The 16,367-nt window shown below is 42.6% G+C and overlaps 2 protein-coding genes across 5 annotated transcripts in view; one reads left to right on the forward strand and one right to left on the reverse strand.

The window, feature by feature from the left end:
* The window catches only part of SH3D19 (SH3 domain containing 19), a 186,525-nt gene that overhangs the window by 46,179 nt on the left and 123,979 nt on the right, over nt 1–16,367 (forward strand). The gene's annotated exons all lie outside the window — the stretch shown is intronic.
* Nucleotides 8,057–12,281, reverse strand: PRSS48 (serine protease 48). 3 transcript variants are annotated; one of them, XM_042935317.1, is made up of 4 exons: nt 11,995–12,281; nt 11,790–11,828; nt 11,467–11,626; nt 8,615–9,981 (listed from the first exon to the last, which is right to left on the reverse strand). In XM_042935317.1, exons 1-4 carry the CDS (start codon nt 12,044–12,046, stop codon nt 9,693–9,695), a joined length of 540 nt encoding a protein of 179 aa, XP_042791251.1. In that variant the 5' UTR covers nt 12,047–12,281; the 3' UTR covers nt 8,615–9,692. The 3 variants fall into 3 exon arrangements, 2 of the variants coding, with proteins under 2 accessions (XP_042791251.1, XP_042791250.1); XR_006201678.1 differs by lacking the exon at nt 11,995–12,281 and adding an exon at nt 8,057–8,512 and having other exon boundaries at nt 8,771–9,981; nt 11,467–11,891; XM_042935316.1 differs by having other exon boundaries at nt 11,467–11,828.

Here is a 16,367-nt window from a genome sequence, read left to right on the forward strand (position 1 = left end):
TTAAGGTCTTTTTCAGATGTGTTGTTCTTGTTCTCTCATCTGGAACATATTTCTCTGTTTCCTCATTTTGTTTGACTGTGTGTTTGTTTCTATAAGGCAAAATAGCTACCGCTCTCAGTCTTGAAGGAATGGCCTTATGTGGGTGTGATCCTTCTCATTCAAACTTGCTTTGGCTATTAGTTGTCTCTTGAACCTTGGAGATTGTCTAAGCTGCCTAAATTATTTTTGATATTCTCCAATTGTTGAGGGTGTACCAAGACTTGTCAGTAATCCAAGGGAAAGAATGTCAGTTAGCATATAGTTTTAGGTTGATTGGAATCCAGACTTTCAGGCAGCAGCTTTTAAAGTAGGCAAATATAGGGGCGCCTGGGTGGCGCATTCGGTTAAGCGTCCGACTTCAGCCAGGTCACGATCTCGCGGTCCGTGAGTTCGAGCCCCGCGTCAGGCTCTGGGCTGATGGCTCGGAGCCTGGAGCCTGTTTCCGATTCTGTGTCTCCCTCTCTCTCTGACCCTCCCCCGTTCATGCTCTGTCTCTCTCTGTCCCAAAAATAAATAAAAAACGTTGAAAAAAAAATTTTAAAGTAGGCAAATATATATAGTCCTATGGGGCCACAGTGGTAACCCCTGCTGTCTTTAGACCAGTGGATTTGGAGGGATCCCCTGGGTGACGATTGCAAAAACTGTGGCTCCACATGAGTGTATAAGTTCCTTCCTGGGAAGTCTCATTGACTAGTGCGCAAGGATGGTGTCTCACTGCTTACGTTCCCTGGGACCACCTCCTCAGCCTCTGTGTGTGTGGGAAACCTGAAGCCTATCCTTTAGGCTGAAGTTCCAGACTAAGTGAATAGTTTTTGTTTGTTTGTCTGTTTTGTTTTGGTTTTTAATCACAGGAAGGCTGAATTTGTGTTTCTGCTGTGTAGTGCCCTGGAGGTCAGAGCCTGCCAAGAACTGCCTTTCCAGTTGTTATAGTTCCATGGAGCTTTGGAACACCAGTCCTCTTGGTCAGCAGGGCCAGGCAATCAAGAGGTGTCCCCTGTGTGGATTGCATGCACCTGTTAGCTTTAGAGAGTCAGTTGGAGAGTGTAAGGGGCAGGGCATACTCACTGGCTTCAGAAAGGCAGTGGGAAAATGTCGTGACTGCATGCACCTGTGGGATTGAGGTGTTCAGTGATTCAGTGGGAGTACCTTTTCTGTTTGCATGCTTTGGTTTTAGGCTTGGAACGGCAGAATGCCACGACTGTTCACAGTCAACAGCCCCAGTCAGGGGATGGGGAAATGTTGCAGTTGCCCACACTCACAAACTGTAGAGAGCAGGGGATCTATGCTACCTATCATCTTGCCTGCCCCAGACAGGGAACGAGGGAGGGTTGCTACTGCCCTCACTCCCCAGCCTCAGCAAGTGCTGTGACTTCTTGCCCCCACCTGTCCCAGCAAAGCAGCAGGAGGGTACTGCATCCAACCTTGCCTGCTTGTGCTAGCAGGTTATGTGGAGAGTGTGACAGTGGTGTCCAGCAGTGCCTCCCTCTCTGGTAAGCATCTCACCTGTCTCCTGCTCCTCAGCCAGTGCCCCCAGGTTAGCAAATGAATCTCTGTCGCGTATAGCGTAGGCACTTCTCAGACTGTTTTTCTCCTGGGTCTCAGGGTCAACGAGGCTACATGTGAACCCTCCAAGAGGGGGAATCTCAGTTTCCTGTAATGCTTTGGGAATGCAGATATCAGCCTCCTTGGTTTTCCAACCCAGATGTTTTGGAGGCTCCTGTCTCCCATGCAGATACCAGGGGTTGGGTTGCCCAGTGTGGGGGACCAGCCTCTCCCTCCCCCTGGGAGAAGTGCCTTTTTGCTGTGATTCCTCTCTATTATCTGTCACCATGCCAGGGGTGGGTTTTTTTGTGAGACCGTATCTTTGCCTCTCCTACACATCTTGATGTGCTCATTTTATTCTTTGTTGTGGAGAGCAGTTAATCAGATATTTTTCAGTGGGAAACGATTCATATGTGGTAGCTATAGATTTGGGGTATCTATGGAAGGAGGTGAGTTTAGGATCTTTCAATGCTTACCATCTTGGACCTCCTCCAGAAAATGCCCTTCCTTCCCTCCCCTCCTCTCCCTTCCTTCTTTCCATATATGTGTGTATGTATGTATGTATGTATGTATATGTGTGTGTGTGTGTGTATGTATGTATTTGAGAGAGCACACATGAGTGGGGGAGAGGGGCAGAGGGAGAGGGAGAAAGAGAATCTTAAGCAGATCCTACATTCAGTGCAGAGCCTGATGTGGGGCTTGATCCCACAACCCTGGGGTCATGACCTGAGCCAAAATTAAGAGATGGACACTCAACCGGCTGAACCACTCATTTTTAAATGTAAGGTAATATTTTTTTTACCATATTGGAGAAAACTCCTCTGGTTTTCTACCCACAGTACTATCCTGTTGTTTTCATGGGGATGGCCGTATGATCTTGAGTGAGTCACGGCCTGCGTTTTCCTGTTCCATGAAGGCATTGGAATCACTTAATCTCAAATTCCTTACAGATGTAACGTTGAATTATGCATTGCTTATTTGTTTATCTTTATTTACCTTTGTCAATCTGCCTAGTTATCCCTCTACAAATATTTTCTTATTTAGGGTTTAGCAATCAAGAAACATGTTGTTCTGCCATTTTACTGTTCCCATTTCTTCTCCTAAGATAAGGAAGTGACAGGGAGTTAGAAGCAAGAGAGTAGGTGCCAGTGGCACTCCAGAGACTTTCCTGAAGACAGCGCTTTTAGTTTTCTGCCTTTCTCATCGTGCTGTGTCTCTAGCTCTTCGATTCTGTGTTCCCAGGTCATTACCCTATTAATAACATTAAAGATATCTTTTAAGTGCCTCTGCTATACACAATAATTGTTGGTTTGGAAAGTAGCAATGTGATGGTGGTGGTAGGAGCTTTATTACTTGCCATGTGGCTGTGGCCAACTTACAACTTTTCCATCTTTGCAAAAGGAGAATAATAATATTCCACAAGATTTTTGTAAAAAGTAAATGAGATGTAGTGCTTAGCTTGGGTTTGGCCTATTTAAGGATGCAATAATAAATAGTAGCTGCTGTTTTTATTGTTACTGAGCTAGTATCTCCATTTTAAGTATTAGCTTAATTCTGGACAAACAGGTCATCTTGGTGATGGCTTAGATTAATGTTGATGGTGCCTTTAGATAAGAATTTCTCAGCATTGGCACTATTGGCATTATGGGCCAGATGATTCTTTATTGTGGGGTGCTATCCTATGTATTGTTGGATGTTAAGCAGCATTTCTGGCCTTCATTTACTGAATGTCAGGAGTACTACCCACCTCCAGTTGTAACAAACACAATTGTCTCCAGACATTGCCAAATGTCGCCTGTGGGGCAGAATCACCATCAGTTGAGAACCAGTGTTATAGAGCAAGGGTGCCACTTCAGGGATGCAGTCTCTCTTAAGCACCCTGGGAATAAAACTGAGACAGCAGTAGATTTGCAAGTTTTGGAGTTTTTTGTCTGTATTTCCAGGAAGGGCAAATGGATTCCATTGTCTCTTTTCTAATTCAACCCATCAGATTGATGTACTATATTGGAAAATTAATAAATCCCTTTGTAAAACAATCTTTTAAAGAATAATTGATTACTCTGGCACTTTGCCTTTTCTGTCACCTTGCAACAGTAGACCCGAGGCTGATTAAAAGATCCAGCCTGGTCTTAGTTCTTGAACTTGTACAAGACATTTTTAGTCCAGCTTTAATTCCACTAACCAGTATGTGCTAGAACTGGTTTGTATCCTTGGCATTCATTATGTCAGGGCCAAGCGCTGGACAACCTTCTACAGATACCCTTTTCCTCTTCCCAGCTCTTTGCCTTACTGGCCAATCTGTAGTTTCCCTCTCCTGCACTCACCTTCTCCAGAGGGACTGATCCTGCTTTGAGCTCCATCCTGCTTGCCCAGAGCCCTGCTGCCTGCCTTTCAACCAGTCCCCCTTTGCAAGAGTTGGTGTTGTCCTTTTGATCACCAAAAGAGAAAATATTTCCCTTTTTATATTTGTTTGCTTGTACTCATACTAAGGGAATTCTTCCAATGTTGTTGACGACTGGCTTTCTATAGTCTATGGCTCTTCATTTTGTTTTCAGAAAATAAGATTTGATGCTTTCTGTTTTGCAGATCACTATGTTAGATGCTGCTAGGAGGTCAAGAAGATGAATAGGATAGTCGTTTCTTTTCTCAAGACCGTTCTTATCTGTGTAGAAGGAGAAATACAACTGTGTGCACCCGAATAATTACAAATGGAGCTAGGAGTATAATAAGTACAAATAACTAGAACCAAAGGGAAATGTTATTTTGGCATAATATAAAGAACCTTTAGTAGAGCCTTCTAAAAGCGAATGGCGCTGTTAGTGAATGGTAATTTTGTGTAGTGGAAAGAGCCAGATCTTTTGAGTCAAACAGTCCTGGATAAATCTATTTAATCAAATATTAGCTGTGTAATCTTAGGCAAGTTACTTAACCTCTCTAAGCCTCAGTTGTGTTTTTTTTGTGTGTGTATGTGTTTTCATTTGTGAAAGCAGGATAAATAATCTCCTCTTTAATTGTTAGAATGGAAGATAATGTTGGAAATAGCATACTATTTCAATACAGAGGAGACATAAAGTAAATATAAATTTCTGCTACAGAGATGAGCTAAAGATGTCCTATCACCCAGAGAGTCCACTTTAGCAGGTCTTTCGCAGGCAACATGACTTGATACAAATCCTCTCAATTTAGGTTCTGGGCCCTTAGCTTTTTGGCTTCTGAAATTTAAGGTTTGTCAGAGCACCTAGAATACATCAAACTCAAGAGACTGACTCATTAAATTTTAAGAGGTCTGTGTATGAGCCAGAATGTTTATTTGCAGTGAAAGCTATTCATTTCCATTATTTGGGATTTTCATTTTTCCTAACCAGGGCACATCTTCTTTATGAGTAGGGGCGAACTAGTAAGTGGGTGGTGGTTTGAAGAGACTTAGGATCTGAACAAATGGAAGTGGTTAATCTCCACAAGCATTTCACTTAGTAGGATGATCTATCCCTTATTTACAGAAACTAGGTGAAAGAGCACTTCTCCATAACAGAACGTATTTTTGTAAATAAATGTGAAGTTTATATTCATCAGGCTTAGAGTCTCTTTCCTTGGGTCTGATGAACATGTAAGTTATCTGGCTTTTGTTGCCTTGGATTCCATGCTGACCCTTCCCCCTTCTAAATACTCGGTCCCTTTAGTCAGTGCCTAATGCTATTGATTACATTTAAGCTTCTCAGTTCCGATTTCATGCCTGTTATGTTGTTTCAAGATTGTACTTAGATCTCCAAGTTTAGCTTATTCATAAAACACATAAGGCATGTATTTGTTGAAATTTGGGGGGTTCTTTTTACAGATAATTATCTCATTCCATTTCATGTATTATGTGTAAGTATTTTCTTGTTAAGTTTCAGTTTTAGAGGATTCTGGTGGGAAAGGGTGCAACAATATTGTGTAGTGAAAATAGTTCCCATTCTCCGATTCCAAGTAGTGACTTACTTAATTTTCCAATGTTGCTGTGTTAAGAAGTGTAAGGATCATCCATTGGGTCTGTTTAAATAAGCAAACTTGAGTTTGCTTGAGTTGAGAGTTGTATCCAATAACTTGTAAGGTGCCTTTCAACTATTTTATTTTATGATTCTAAAACCTCTTATCTCCTCGTTGGATTTCTTGGCTTTAGTATCTAGATCCATCATCTTTTCTCATACTTCTTTTTTACTTATTTAGAATCTCACATGTTTAGTAAGTTTATCTTTTCTTTTGTTAATTATGTTAATTGTTTTGCCTTCCAATTCTTTATTGTTGTCACATAAAAAAAATCCTGAGAACTTGTACATGAATAGTGTCCCTTTGAGAATAAATCATAATCATTCTTTGAATCATTTTTACATTTAGAGAATTAATTTTTTTCAAAGTTCTTACTATTTTCATATGTATGGAAAGCTTTTTAGTGGCCCAAATTTAATTTACTTATTTTTATGTAATTACCTTTGCAGTTATTAATGAATATCTCTCTTTTAAAACAGTGATTTTAGGGGCACCTGGGTGGCTTAGTCAGTTAAGCGTCTGACTTCGGCTCAGGTCATGATCTCACTGTTTGTGAGTTCGAGCCCCACATCGGGCTCTGTGCTGATAGCTCAGAGCTTGCAACCTGCTTCAGATTCTGTGTTTTCCTCTCTTTCTATCCCTCCCTGACTAGTGCTCTCTCAAAAATAATAAATGTAAAAAACAAAATTTAAAAAAATAAAACAGTGATTTTATTGGTATTTAATGAAATTTGAGCAAGGGATATCCATTTTGTTTGTCATTCATTCTACTGTCTTGCCAAAACTTCTTCCAATTTTTTTAGCTATTATTTGCCTAGTAATACAGAGAATCCTGTTATTATTTTAATCAGCTTCTTATGAAACCCATTAATTAACTCAGCATTGGCCAGTGTCACATCCCATGTTCTTAACCACTCTTTGTATACCAGAGGCCCAGGAAAGAGACAGGGATAAAGCAGCCATACATTTCTTACATGAGATATGTTCTTAGACCACTCTTTAGTTAGGATATTGCAAGCTGGAAACTCTCTAATAAACACCTTCCCTAACCCCAGTACACCTAAGAGCACAAACATGAAGTGCTTTTGGTAGGTGGACTTAAGGGGAGGGAGAGGCATTCTCCCCCAGATATCTCTATTTAAACTCCCCATCCCTCCATTTGATCTCAACTACTAAACACTGGTCAATCTTAGCTTCCTAGCTCCTAGTCCACACCTATTCCTTACTCTACCTATAGAAGGCAGCCTGTAAGATCCAAGGCCCTAGTTTTCCTTGCCTCCTGATATTCACAGGTTGTTGACTCACTATTTTATTTTTTATTTTTCTTTTTAAAAAGTTTATTTATTTATTTTGAGAGAGAGAGAGCGTGCATGAGCAGGGGAGGGGCAGAGAGTGAATCCCAGGCTCTGTGTGCTGTCAGTGCAGAGCCGGATACGGGGCTCAAACCCACTAACCATAAGACCATGACCTGAGCTAAAGTTGGATGCTCAATTAACTGAGCCACCCAGGTGTCTCGAGTCAACTATTTGAAAGAACAGAATACAACAGAAGTAATGAGAAATCAGTTTTGAGATAAGGTTATGAAAAGACTGTGGTGCTGGGTGCTCTCTTTTACTTTGTTTTGGATCATTCACTCTCAGGGAAGCCAGCTGCCATGAGGCAGTGCTCTGGAGATGCCTGTGTAAGTGAGCTTAGAAGCAGATCCTCTGGAGCCTGCCACAGACATATGAATGAGCTTGACAGCAGCTCCTTTTCTAGTTGAGCTTTGAGATGGCTGCAGCTGGTACAGCAGCAGCCTCTTTTTTTTTTTTCTTTTAATGTTTATTTATTTTGAGAGAGAGAGGGAGAGAGACAATCCCAAGCAGGCTCCATGCTGTCACCACAGAGCCTGATGCAGGGTTCAGTCTTCCAAACGGTGAGATCATGACCTGAGCTGAAATCAAGAGTCAGACGCTTAAGTGACTGAGCCACCCAGATGGCCCAGTAGCAGCCTCTTGAAAGACCTTGAGCCAGAACTGCCTAGCTAAGCCCTCCCTGATTACTGACCCACAGTAATTGTGAGATAATCAATGTTTGAATTTTTCAGCTGTTAAGTTTTGGGATGATTTGTTATACAGGAATAACTAATGCACTGCCCTCAGCTCCTCTTGCCTGGTGTGCTTCACCTGAAAGCTAATCTTTCGAGTCCCTGCTTTTTTCTTCAGAACCCATTGTAGGCCCAGATTGGATGATTTTCATCTCGAGTTCAGCAAGGGTAAACAAACCTCTCTGAACTCCAGTTTCTTCATCTGTAGAATGTGAGATTGGTTGAGCCAGGTGGTTTCCAGATCCTTTTCAGCTCTAAAGTTCTGTGCTTCTGGATTTCCCCAGGCCCTATCTCCAGTTTCATTAAAAAAAAAAAAAAAAAAAATGAATATAAGAAATAACCGTTGGAATCAACCAGACTTTATTAACACTGACGATCTTGCTTTTCAGGTTGACCTGGGGATAAAAGGCAACAAACAGATAAGGGTTATGGTGACTATAGCTAGAAGTAGCATAACTGCATCTGTCTTGCTAAATCTTCAAACTCTCTCATCAAAGCCATCAACTTCTAGAATATCCCCCCCTTTTTTCTCATTCTTTATTGTCACTTACATGACCATACTAACCTCAGCCAGTTAGGGTAGCACCAGGAAAATGAGAGGCAGAAGCATTACAAGGAGGAACCCAGAGAGGTCCAGACTGAGGATGGCAGAAAAGTCAGTATGTGAAATGGCTGACTTCTCAATCCAAGATTTGTAGAAACTGATGTTTGTATATATTCCAGGCTCATTGGTTTGAAGGCAGTTTGATCCCCAGCTGACCACTCCTGTGAGGACCCAGGAGTCTTCCACTCTACATGTCAGGGGGTCTCCTCTACTACCCTGGGGAGAGAAGAAAGATGACTAGGCCACGCACAAGGCAAAGGGAGAAGAAATTCTCCCTGTAGTGTAGCTAAGAACTATGGAGTTTGAGCCTGTCCACACACTGCTGGATTCACCCAGGGATGCTGAAGATGTGAGGCATTCCATGGAAGCATTCCCTGGAAGGCATTCCCTGTGAGGCATTCCATGGAGGCATTCCCTGGAAGCACACTGGGAAAGGGGAGGGCTCTGGAAGGTGCCTATGGGATGGATTCTTACTATACACTGATCCATCCGTTCCACTGGGAGCTTAGAGCAGATCATGGCTTCACTGATGATGGGCTTGATTCCACGCGAGTTTGCTTTCTGGTAGTGGTCCCTGCATGTCTGGAGATCAATAAGGGGCACTTTTAGCTCCTTCAGTGTATAGGATGGCTTCATGTCTGTAAGATCAAAAGGAATCAGAGCTATCTTAAAATATTAGGAAGCAACTTGCAGCTAATGATACAGATTTCATGCCTCTGATTTTCAAGTATATCTCTGATTTTAAATATTCTGCCTCCATATCAGATGGCACTTTGATTTCCAGTTTGGGAAATAGCCTGAAGGCTGAGTTCCCTTGGTCTAAACAAGACCGAAGTCATTTGCTCCCACCCAGATGCCACAAATAACAAAAAACCCATATGATTCAGGAAAACCCAAAACAATGAATGATGCAAAATCAACTTTTTTGGCCTTGGAATATATCGTCCTGTTCCATAGAATAGAGGTAGAGATAACATACTCTGAAGAATGAAGACTGTTGATACAGAAATTAAGCTCTTCTTTCCTAGTCTGACTCGAGACTTGCTGAGCAGTCTTACTTTCTTGAATACATCTTCATGCCTTCTTCCCCTCTGTGTACCTTAACCACGCACACTACCCAGGTGCAGAAGGAGAGCTAGCCTCTCCCTAAGCTCATTGTCTTGTCCTTCTCACTTTTAAGGTCCCAGCACTATTGCTAATAAGAGCAAAAGCAGATATAAATAAGCAAAAGAGATTACAGCAGAAGAAAGCACAAGAGGGAGGTATAGGGTCAAGGAGAATTTGAAGTCTGCGACATCTCAGATCAACTGCCTGGAGAGTGCAATATATCTGGTGCTGGGCTGGGATAGAGAGTACGGGGAGAGAATGTCAGTTGAGGAAATGGAGCTCAGAAAATCTACTTATCCTCACATCGGTATGTTCCAGAATAGCCCCATCCAGTCACCCAGCAGGAAGTTGACTTCTTCAGCTGGACTGCAGATGAGGGGAGGCAGATGGGCAGGACAACAGGGGTAAAAGAAACTGGGTAGGCCAATTCTGCCACAGCGATGGTACTAGATGTGTTTCCCTGGAAGTCATGGTAGGGGATAATCCTGGACACAGGTATTATCGTCGCTTTGGAGCCTGGGCGACCAGAGACCTGAAGTGACCCCACCAATACACTGTATTTTCTGATGTCTTTAGACCTGAGAAGAGAAGCAGAATGGGGACCATGAATTTCTTATGACTGTCATGAAGTGTCACAGCAGAGCCCATCGTTCTGGAGGTTGCATTTTTCTTCTGGCTCTCAAGCATTTGTTCCTTAACTAAGTATTGAGCGTTTCCTGAGAGTATAAATGAGACTTAGGCATGATCTGCCTCTCATAGGGCTTTTGGATTTATTGTGTATGTGTGTGTGTGCGTATATATGTAAGAGAGTGTGTATAAAAGAGAGGGGAGGAAGGAAGTGAGGGAAATGAGGCAGAGATAAGCAACAGTTTAACAAGTAAAACATTTTAAACTATGATAAACACTATGGAGAAAACAAACAGGATTTCAAGTTGGTAAAGGAATAGGGGAAGAGACTTAGGATTGGGTGATCACAAAAGGTCTCATTGAAGAGATAAGTTCTCAACTGAGTCCCAAAAGATAAGAGTTAGCCTTGAGAAGAGCTATCAGGAAAAGCATTTCAGACAGAGGGAATAGAGTATGCAAAGGCCTTGAGGGTAAGTGAAAAAGAGATTGGCAGTTTCTAGGAGTTGAAATAAAGTTGGAGTAGAATGAGATGAGGTTGGAAAAATGAGCAGATATCTGGCAATCTACAGCCATTTTTTGCCAGTGAGGCATCTGGGTTTTATTCTAGTTGCCTGAGCAGCCACTGGAGGATTTGAAGGAGGGAGTGACCTGACCTTGCTTCTGACTTAAAAAAAAAAAATCACTTTGTTGTGTATATGAAGGTAGCAAAACCTATTATACTATTGCAGTGGTCTGGGGACAGCTATCCTGGAGTCAAAGTATATTTTGGAAGTAAAACTGACAGAATTTGTGTATGCAGTAGTTATGGAGGGTGAGGGAGAGTAGGGCTTTATATTTCTGAGTACGGCTTGAGCAACTAGTTATGTTGTTGAATGAGAGAGGGAAGACAAAAGTAGGCTTAGGGATAGTGGTGGTGGTGAAATTGTAGCTCTGTTTTGATCATGTTCCCTTTGAGATACCAGTGAGATATCCAAATGGAAATGCATCAGAACCACAGGTTGGAGTTAGTGATGTAAATGTGTGTGTTATCAGCAAATATACAGCATTTTAAACCACAGAAATGGATGAGGTCACTGGGGAGAGTAAAGAGGGCTTAAGATTGTTTATCCAGAGTAGTAAGAAGATGTGGGCATGCTGTAAAGGGAGGGTCCCTTCCTGGGGAATGTCTTTTTGGGTAGAGACTTGGTTGGTGGGGGACAGGAGCTAACTTTTTAGGCGTTCGTTTCAATCAAGATGATTGTCAAAATGAAGATGCCTGAAATTGTAAGAGTAGTTGAATTGAACTGAGAGCTAGGGTAGGAAACATTTGGACCCACTTCTAAGGCACAGTGTACTATATTGGGCAGTGCAAGATAAACTCCTGTCTGACCTTAGTTCAGGAGCTCTAGTCACCTGAATCCCCTAGTGGGTCCCCCTGAAGCAAGGCCAACACTCACCGGAAGCAGCTTGCCACTGTCAACACCCACTGCTCTGAGATGAGGGTGGCTGCACAGATGTGAAGCAGGCCCTCGCGGATGCTGACCTGCCAGGGCCACTGCCCCACCTTGGCCTCCCTGCCTGAGGCAATGCCAGAGGAGACTGCAGGCCGCCCACAGACTGCAGACAAAAAGGAAAAAGATATGGGAGATCTGGCTGGAAACCGATGCCTCTTCTCCCACCCCTTCGTGCCATTTCCCAAACTGGGGTTCTCTCTCCAGCTCAGCACAGATTCCCTTCCCTTGGTCCACCCAGGCATGCTGCCCTGGCTAAGGCCTCTTACTTGACTTCAGGAGATTCTCTGGTTCTTCCTCATGGGTGCCTAGAGAGAGAGAAGAGGTATGTGGGAGACACCCATGATGAATTTTTATTGCCGTGGGAGGCCCACACCCCATGCTCTGTGCAGCTTCTCCTGGAGACCTTACCCTCACCTAGGACTCTTCTCACTCCCCGCCCCCCCCCCCCCCCCCCCCCCCCAAGGAACACACCTGAAATGCCCAGCAGAAGGGGCAGCAAGAAGATACAGCCAGCAGGGCCCATGCCTTTGTCCTCAGATTCAGCACTTCCTTCTCCCAGGGAGAGGCCACCTGAAGAGCAGCCAGAGAAAGGGGGCAGGACCAGCTTCTCCTGATGGATACCTCTGCTTCACTCCCTCCTGTCCTTTGATTTTCACCCCACACACCAGGGTGGGGACTGAAGGGACCAGACTTGGAAAGTACAGCTGCAGGACCCAGGGGGAAGAGCTGGGGCCTCAGGCGCCCCCTGCTGTCTAGGAGAGCAGGTTGTTTGGGGTTCTGCCAATGGGAAGAGGGGCAAGTTGGGGGTGGGCTCACTCAGTGCAGTGACTCTGGTGTGAGGCTAGGCCAGGTTCACAGCACTCCCTCTGTCTAGCCTGCCACATCTCAGGGACTTGCCCTAGGTGCTCACATGTAATTACCCCCTATCCAAAGGTGAACCAACCTAGGGCAGATCCCTGAGCTTGGATCATAGAGGTCTGTGCCCTAAATCCTTGGCCTCTTAAATGGTTACAGAACTGACAGAAAATAAAGAAGAGGAAATAAGCCAGTCAGTTGACCAGTATTTTCTGCTTTCTCTTTCCTTTTTTGGATCAATCTCTACCTGTTGTAATTTGTCCTCTGTCTTCCTAAGTCAGCAAGTATTTATTAGATCTTTATTGTGTACAAGGTATTGTGCTAAATATGGAGCAGAATCTATAAAGAAGCATGAATTACGGGTGTTGCCTGCCTTCAAAGTGTTGGCAGTCTAGTTGGAGAGAAGTGGAATAAGGAAATAACTTAGGAGGTTTTTATTAATAATTGATCTCCTGTTTATTAAAAAAAGGGAGCAGAGGGCTCTGAAATGTGAATGAACTTAGATAAGGCATATAGCCAAAGTGCTGAGCAAATGTTGGTTGCCAGTTTTAAAAACATGATGATGACTGGAGTGCCTGGGTGGCATAGTTGGTTAAGCTCAGGTCATGACCTCACAGTTCGTAAGATTGAGCCCTGTGTTGGGCTCTGTGTTGGACATGGAGACTGTTTAGGATTCTCTCTCCCTTTCCCTCTGCCCCTCTCCTGCTCATGTGCTCGCTCGCTCTCACTCTCCCAAAAATAAATAAATAAGCAAATAAGTAAAAAATAAAAAAAAAATTAAAACATGATGGTGATGATGATGATGACGACGACGACGACAATGACACAGTTAAGACTCTTTAATTCCAGAGCTGGTGCTTGGCATGAGAAGGTACTGTGGGTACAATAAAAGTGAGTGGCATTAAAAGATTTGTAGAAATCAGGGGGAGATTATGCTTCTAAAAATCAAGAATGGGATTATTAAAATAGAGATTTAATTTAACTTGAAACTTTGTAGAGGCCAAAGTAGGAAAGAAAAAAAGAATGAGCTCATGTCATCTGAAACATATCAATAAGCATAATAAACAAACTCTTCAGTCAGGAAGTAACTTTTTCCCCCTTGGCAGTGAATTTAGTGAGTTTGTTATGATATGATAAAAAGTACAGGGGTTAATGTAACAAACAGTTTTCTAGAGGACTAAGAAATATACCTCAGTTTTTATATTCTCTCAATAGATGCTAATGCCATCATTTTGAATTACGATTAAGACATTTCTGTGAAGAACTAAACTAACTGAAATGGAGTATTTATATTTCTTGTTATGTAACTTGAAACAAAAGTAGAATTTAGAGAAGATGCCTCTTTCAAATACCAGTTTTTCCAGCTGTGCTTTGGTGAGGTCTGTATTTTCTAGACAAATGTCTTGACATTTTATTTTCTGGACTAAGGAAACTGGCTTGAATTTCTGCTTCTCTGAGAACCCATCTTAGCTTTGCTTGGTTATGGGCTGCAGAAAGGCTGGTGGGGAGGACAATTCCAGAGCCAAATGAAAGTACCAAAGATCTCAAGATATGACCTCTGATCTCCCTTATTTAGAACGGAATGGGTAAGGTCTTGCCCCTCCCCACCCCACAGGCAGGAACCTCATACCTGTCGCTCTCCCTGGACAGCAGGGGGCGCCTCAGGCCCCGCTCCTCCCCCTGGGTCCTGTGGCTGCACTTTCTCAGAGTCTGGTCCCTTGAGTGCCTGGCCCTGGGCGGAATGGATTCTAAATAGATACTAGTATTAGGATATTAATGTGCACAATTAATAATGTAGACAAATTACACACTGTAAAGAGAGGACAGTTTAAAATCTTTGTTATAATTCAAGTTGTCCTAGTTTACAAAGGGAATAAACTATTGTCTAGAAATGTTAAATTGATTCTAAATAGTTTAACATGTGCTCAGTTACAGAAGCTTGACAGTATTTTACATTTGCATAACATTTTCCTCCATACAGTAACTCTGTGAGGGTTTTAATTTCTGTTTTATAGATAAGGAAACTGAGGATCTTAAAGGTTAAATGACTTAACTAATTGTAATTATGCTATGCACGAGCAAAGCTGGGACTTATCTAGTATAGTAGTCCCCCTCCTTACCTATGGGGGATGTGTTCTGAGACCCTCTTTAGTGGAGTCCTGAAACCACAGATAGTACCAAATGCTTTATTGTTTTTTCCTATACATGCATTTCTATGATAAAGTTTACTTTATAAGTTAGGCACAGTAAGAGGTTACCAATAATACTTAACAATACATAGAACAGTTATGATATTATGCTGTAATAAAAGTTAAGTGAATGTGGCCTCTCTCTCTCTCTTTCAATACCTTATTGTATGTACTTAACTTCTTGTGATGCTGTGAGATGATAAAATGCTTATGTGATTAGGTAAATGACGTAGGCATTGTGACCTGGTGTGTTAGGCTAGTATTGACCTTCTGATAAGTGAGAGAAGGATCATCTGCTTCTGGACCACGGTTGACTGGTAGTAACTGAAACTGTGTGAAAGTGAAACTGCAGATAAGGGGTGGGGGGGGACTACTATAATCAGATTCAAATCCAGATCTCCTGATTCATTGCCTAGTAATCTTTCCCTCCATGCTACAGCAGCCTCCCAAGTCCCAGAGACATCACTTATTTATTCAGTAATCATTTTTTCAGTGGAGGAATGACAACATAGAAAAAGCCTCTGTCCTCATGGAGCTTATATTCTAGTTTTAGATCATGACAAGTGCTTTGGAGAAAAATTAAACAGGAAAAGGATACTGGGGTAAGACATGACTTTTAAAAATCTTTTTTTTTTTAAGTTTATTTATTTATTTAGAGAGAGACAGAGAGAGAGAGTGGGGGAGGGGGAAGGGCAGAGAGGGAGGGAGAGACAGAATCCCAAGCAGGCTCCACACTGTCAGCGCTAAACCTGATGTGGGGTTCGAACTCACAAACTGTGAGGTCATGACCTCAGCCGAAATCAAGAGTTGGACACTTAACTGATTGAGCCATCCAGGCACCTCAAGTGTGACTTTTAAACAGAGTGGTCAGGGATGGCATCACTGAGGTAATTTCTGAGCAGGTATTGGAGGAAAGAGAGGCATTGAGCTAGTGGTTAACTGAGGGAAGAGAGGTTGAAGCACAAACGGTAGCAGTACAGAGCCCCCGAGGCAAGGGTGTATTGACATTTGAGAAACACTAAAGCTAGAACAGAGTTGGTGAGGGGCTCCAGCAATAGGAAATGAGGTCAGACAGGGAATGAGTCAGACCATGTAGATCCTTATGAGCTATTGTGAGAGCTTTGACTTTTATTCTTAGTAGATCTGACTTAAAAGTTTTAAATGGATCACAGTGGCTGTTGGGTTGAGAATGGTCAGGGTAGAAGCAGGGAAACCAGTTAGAAAACTACTGCAATAATTTGAGTAGGAAATAATGATGGCTTTGGACCGAGGCTGTGGGGGCAAAAGTGGTAAGAGGTGGTAGATTCTGGTTGCATTTTGAAGGTAGAGCTAATGGGACTTGCTGATAAATTGGGTGAGGGTATGAGAGAAAGAGAGCAGTCAAATGTTTTTTGGCCCAGGCCCCTGGAAGTATGGAATAACCATATACTAAGATGGAGCACACTAGGTGGTGCAGAGTTCTGGGGAATAGACAAGAAATTCATTTATAGGCATGTTTAAGATGCTTGATAAATGTCCAACTAGAAAGTAGTAGGCAGTTGCATATATGAATGTGGAATCAGGAGATTGCCACAAATTGAAGGGCTAGATTAGGGTGTCACCAGCATATTAAAGTATTTAAAGCCATGAAATGAGATAAGGTCACCTAGTGAGTAAGTATAAATAAAGCCCACTGTGAGTTTTAAGGATTGACCAACGTTTAGATGAGATAAGCAGGAACCAAGAAGAGACTTGAGAGGATAGGAGTGAGTTAGGCAGAGGACTGATAGTAGTCTTCTGGAAGCCAAGTGAAGAAAGGAG

Source organism: Panthera leo, chromosome B1 (genome assembly GCF_018350215.1).
Source record: "Panthera leo isolate Ple1 chromosome B1, P.leo_Ple1_pat1.1, whole genome shotgun sequence".
Taxonomy (NCBI): domain Eukaryota; kingdom Metazoa; phylum Chordata; class Mammalia; order Carnivora; family Felidae; genus Panthera; species Panthera leo.

What these genes read in the sequence shown, in the direction of transcription:
- PRSS48 (XM_042935316.1), bottom strand. Translation starts at nt 11,765, where the DNA reads ATGCCTGGGTGGACCAAGGGAAGGGAATCTGTGCTGAGCTGGAGAGAG. An exon ending in ACAGTGGCAAGCTGCTTCCG is followed by an intron (nt 9,982 to 11,466) that starts GTGAGTGTTGGC and finishes TTCTCTTCTCAG; the next exon opens with GTCTAAAGACATCAGAAAAT.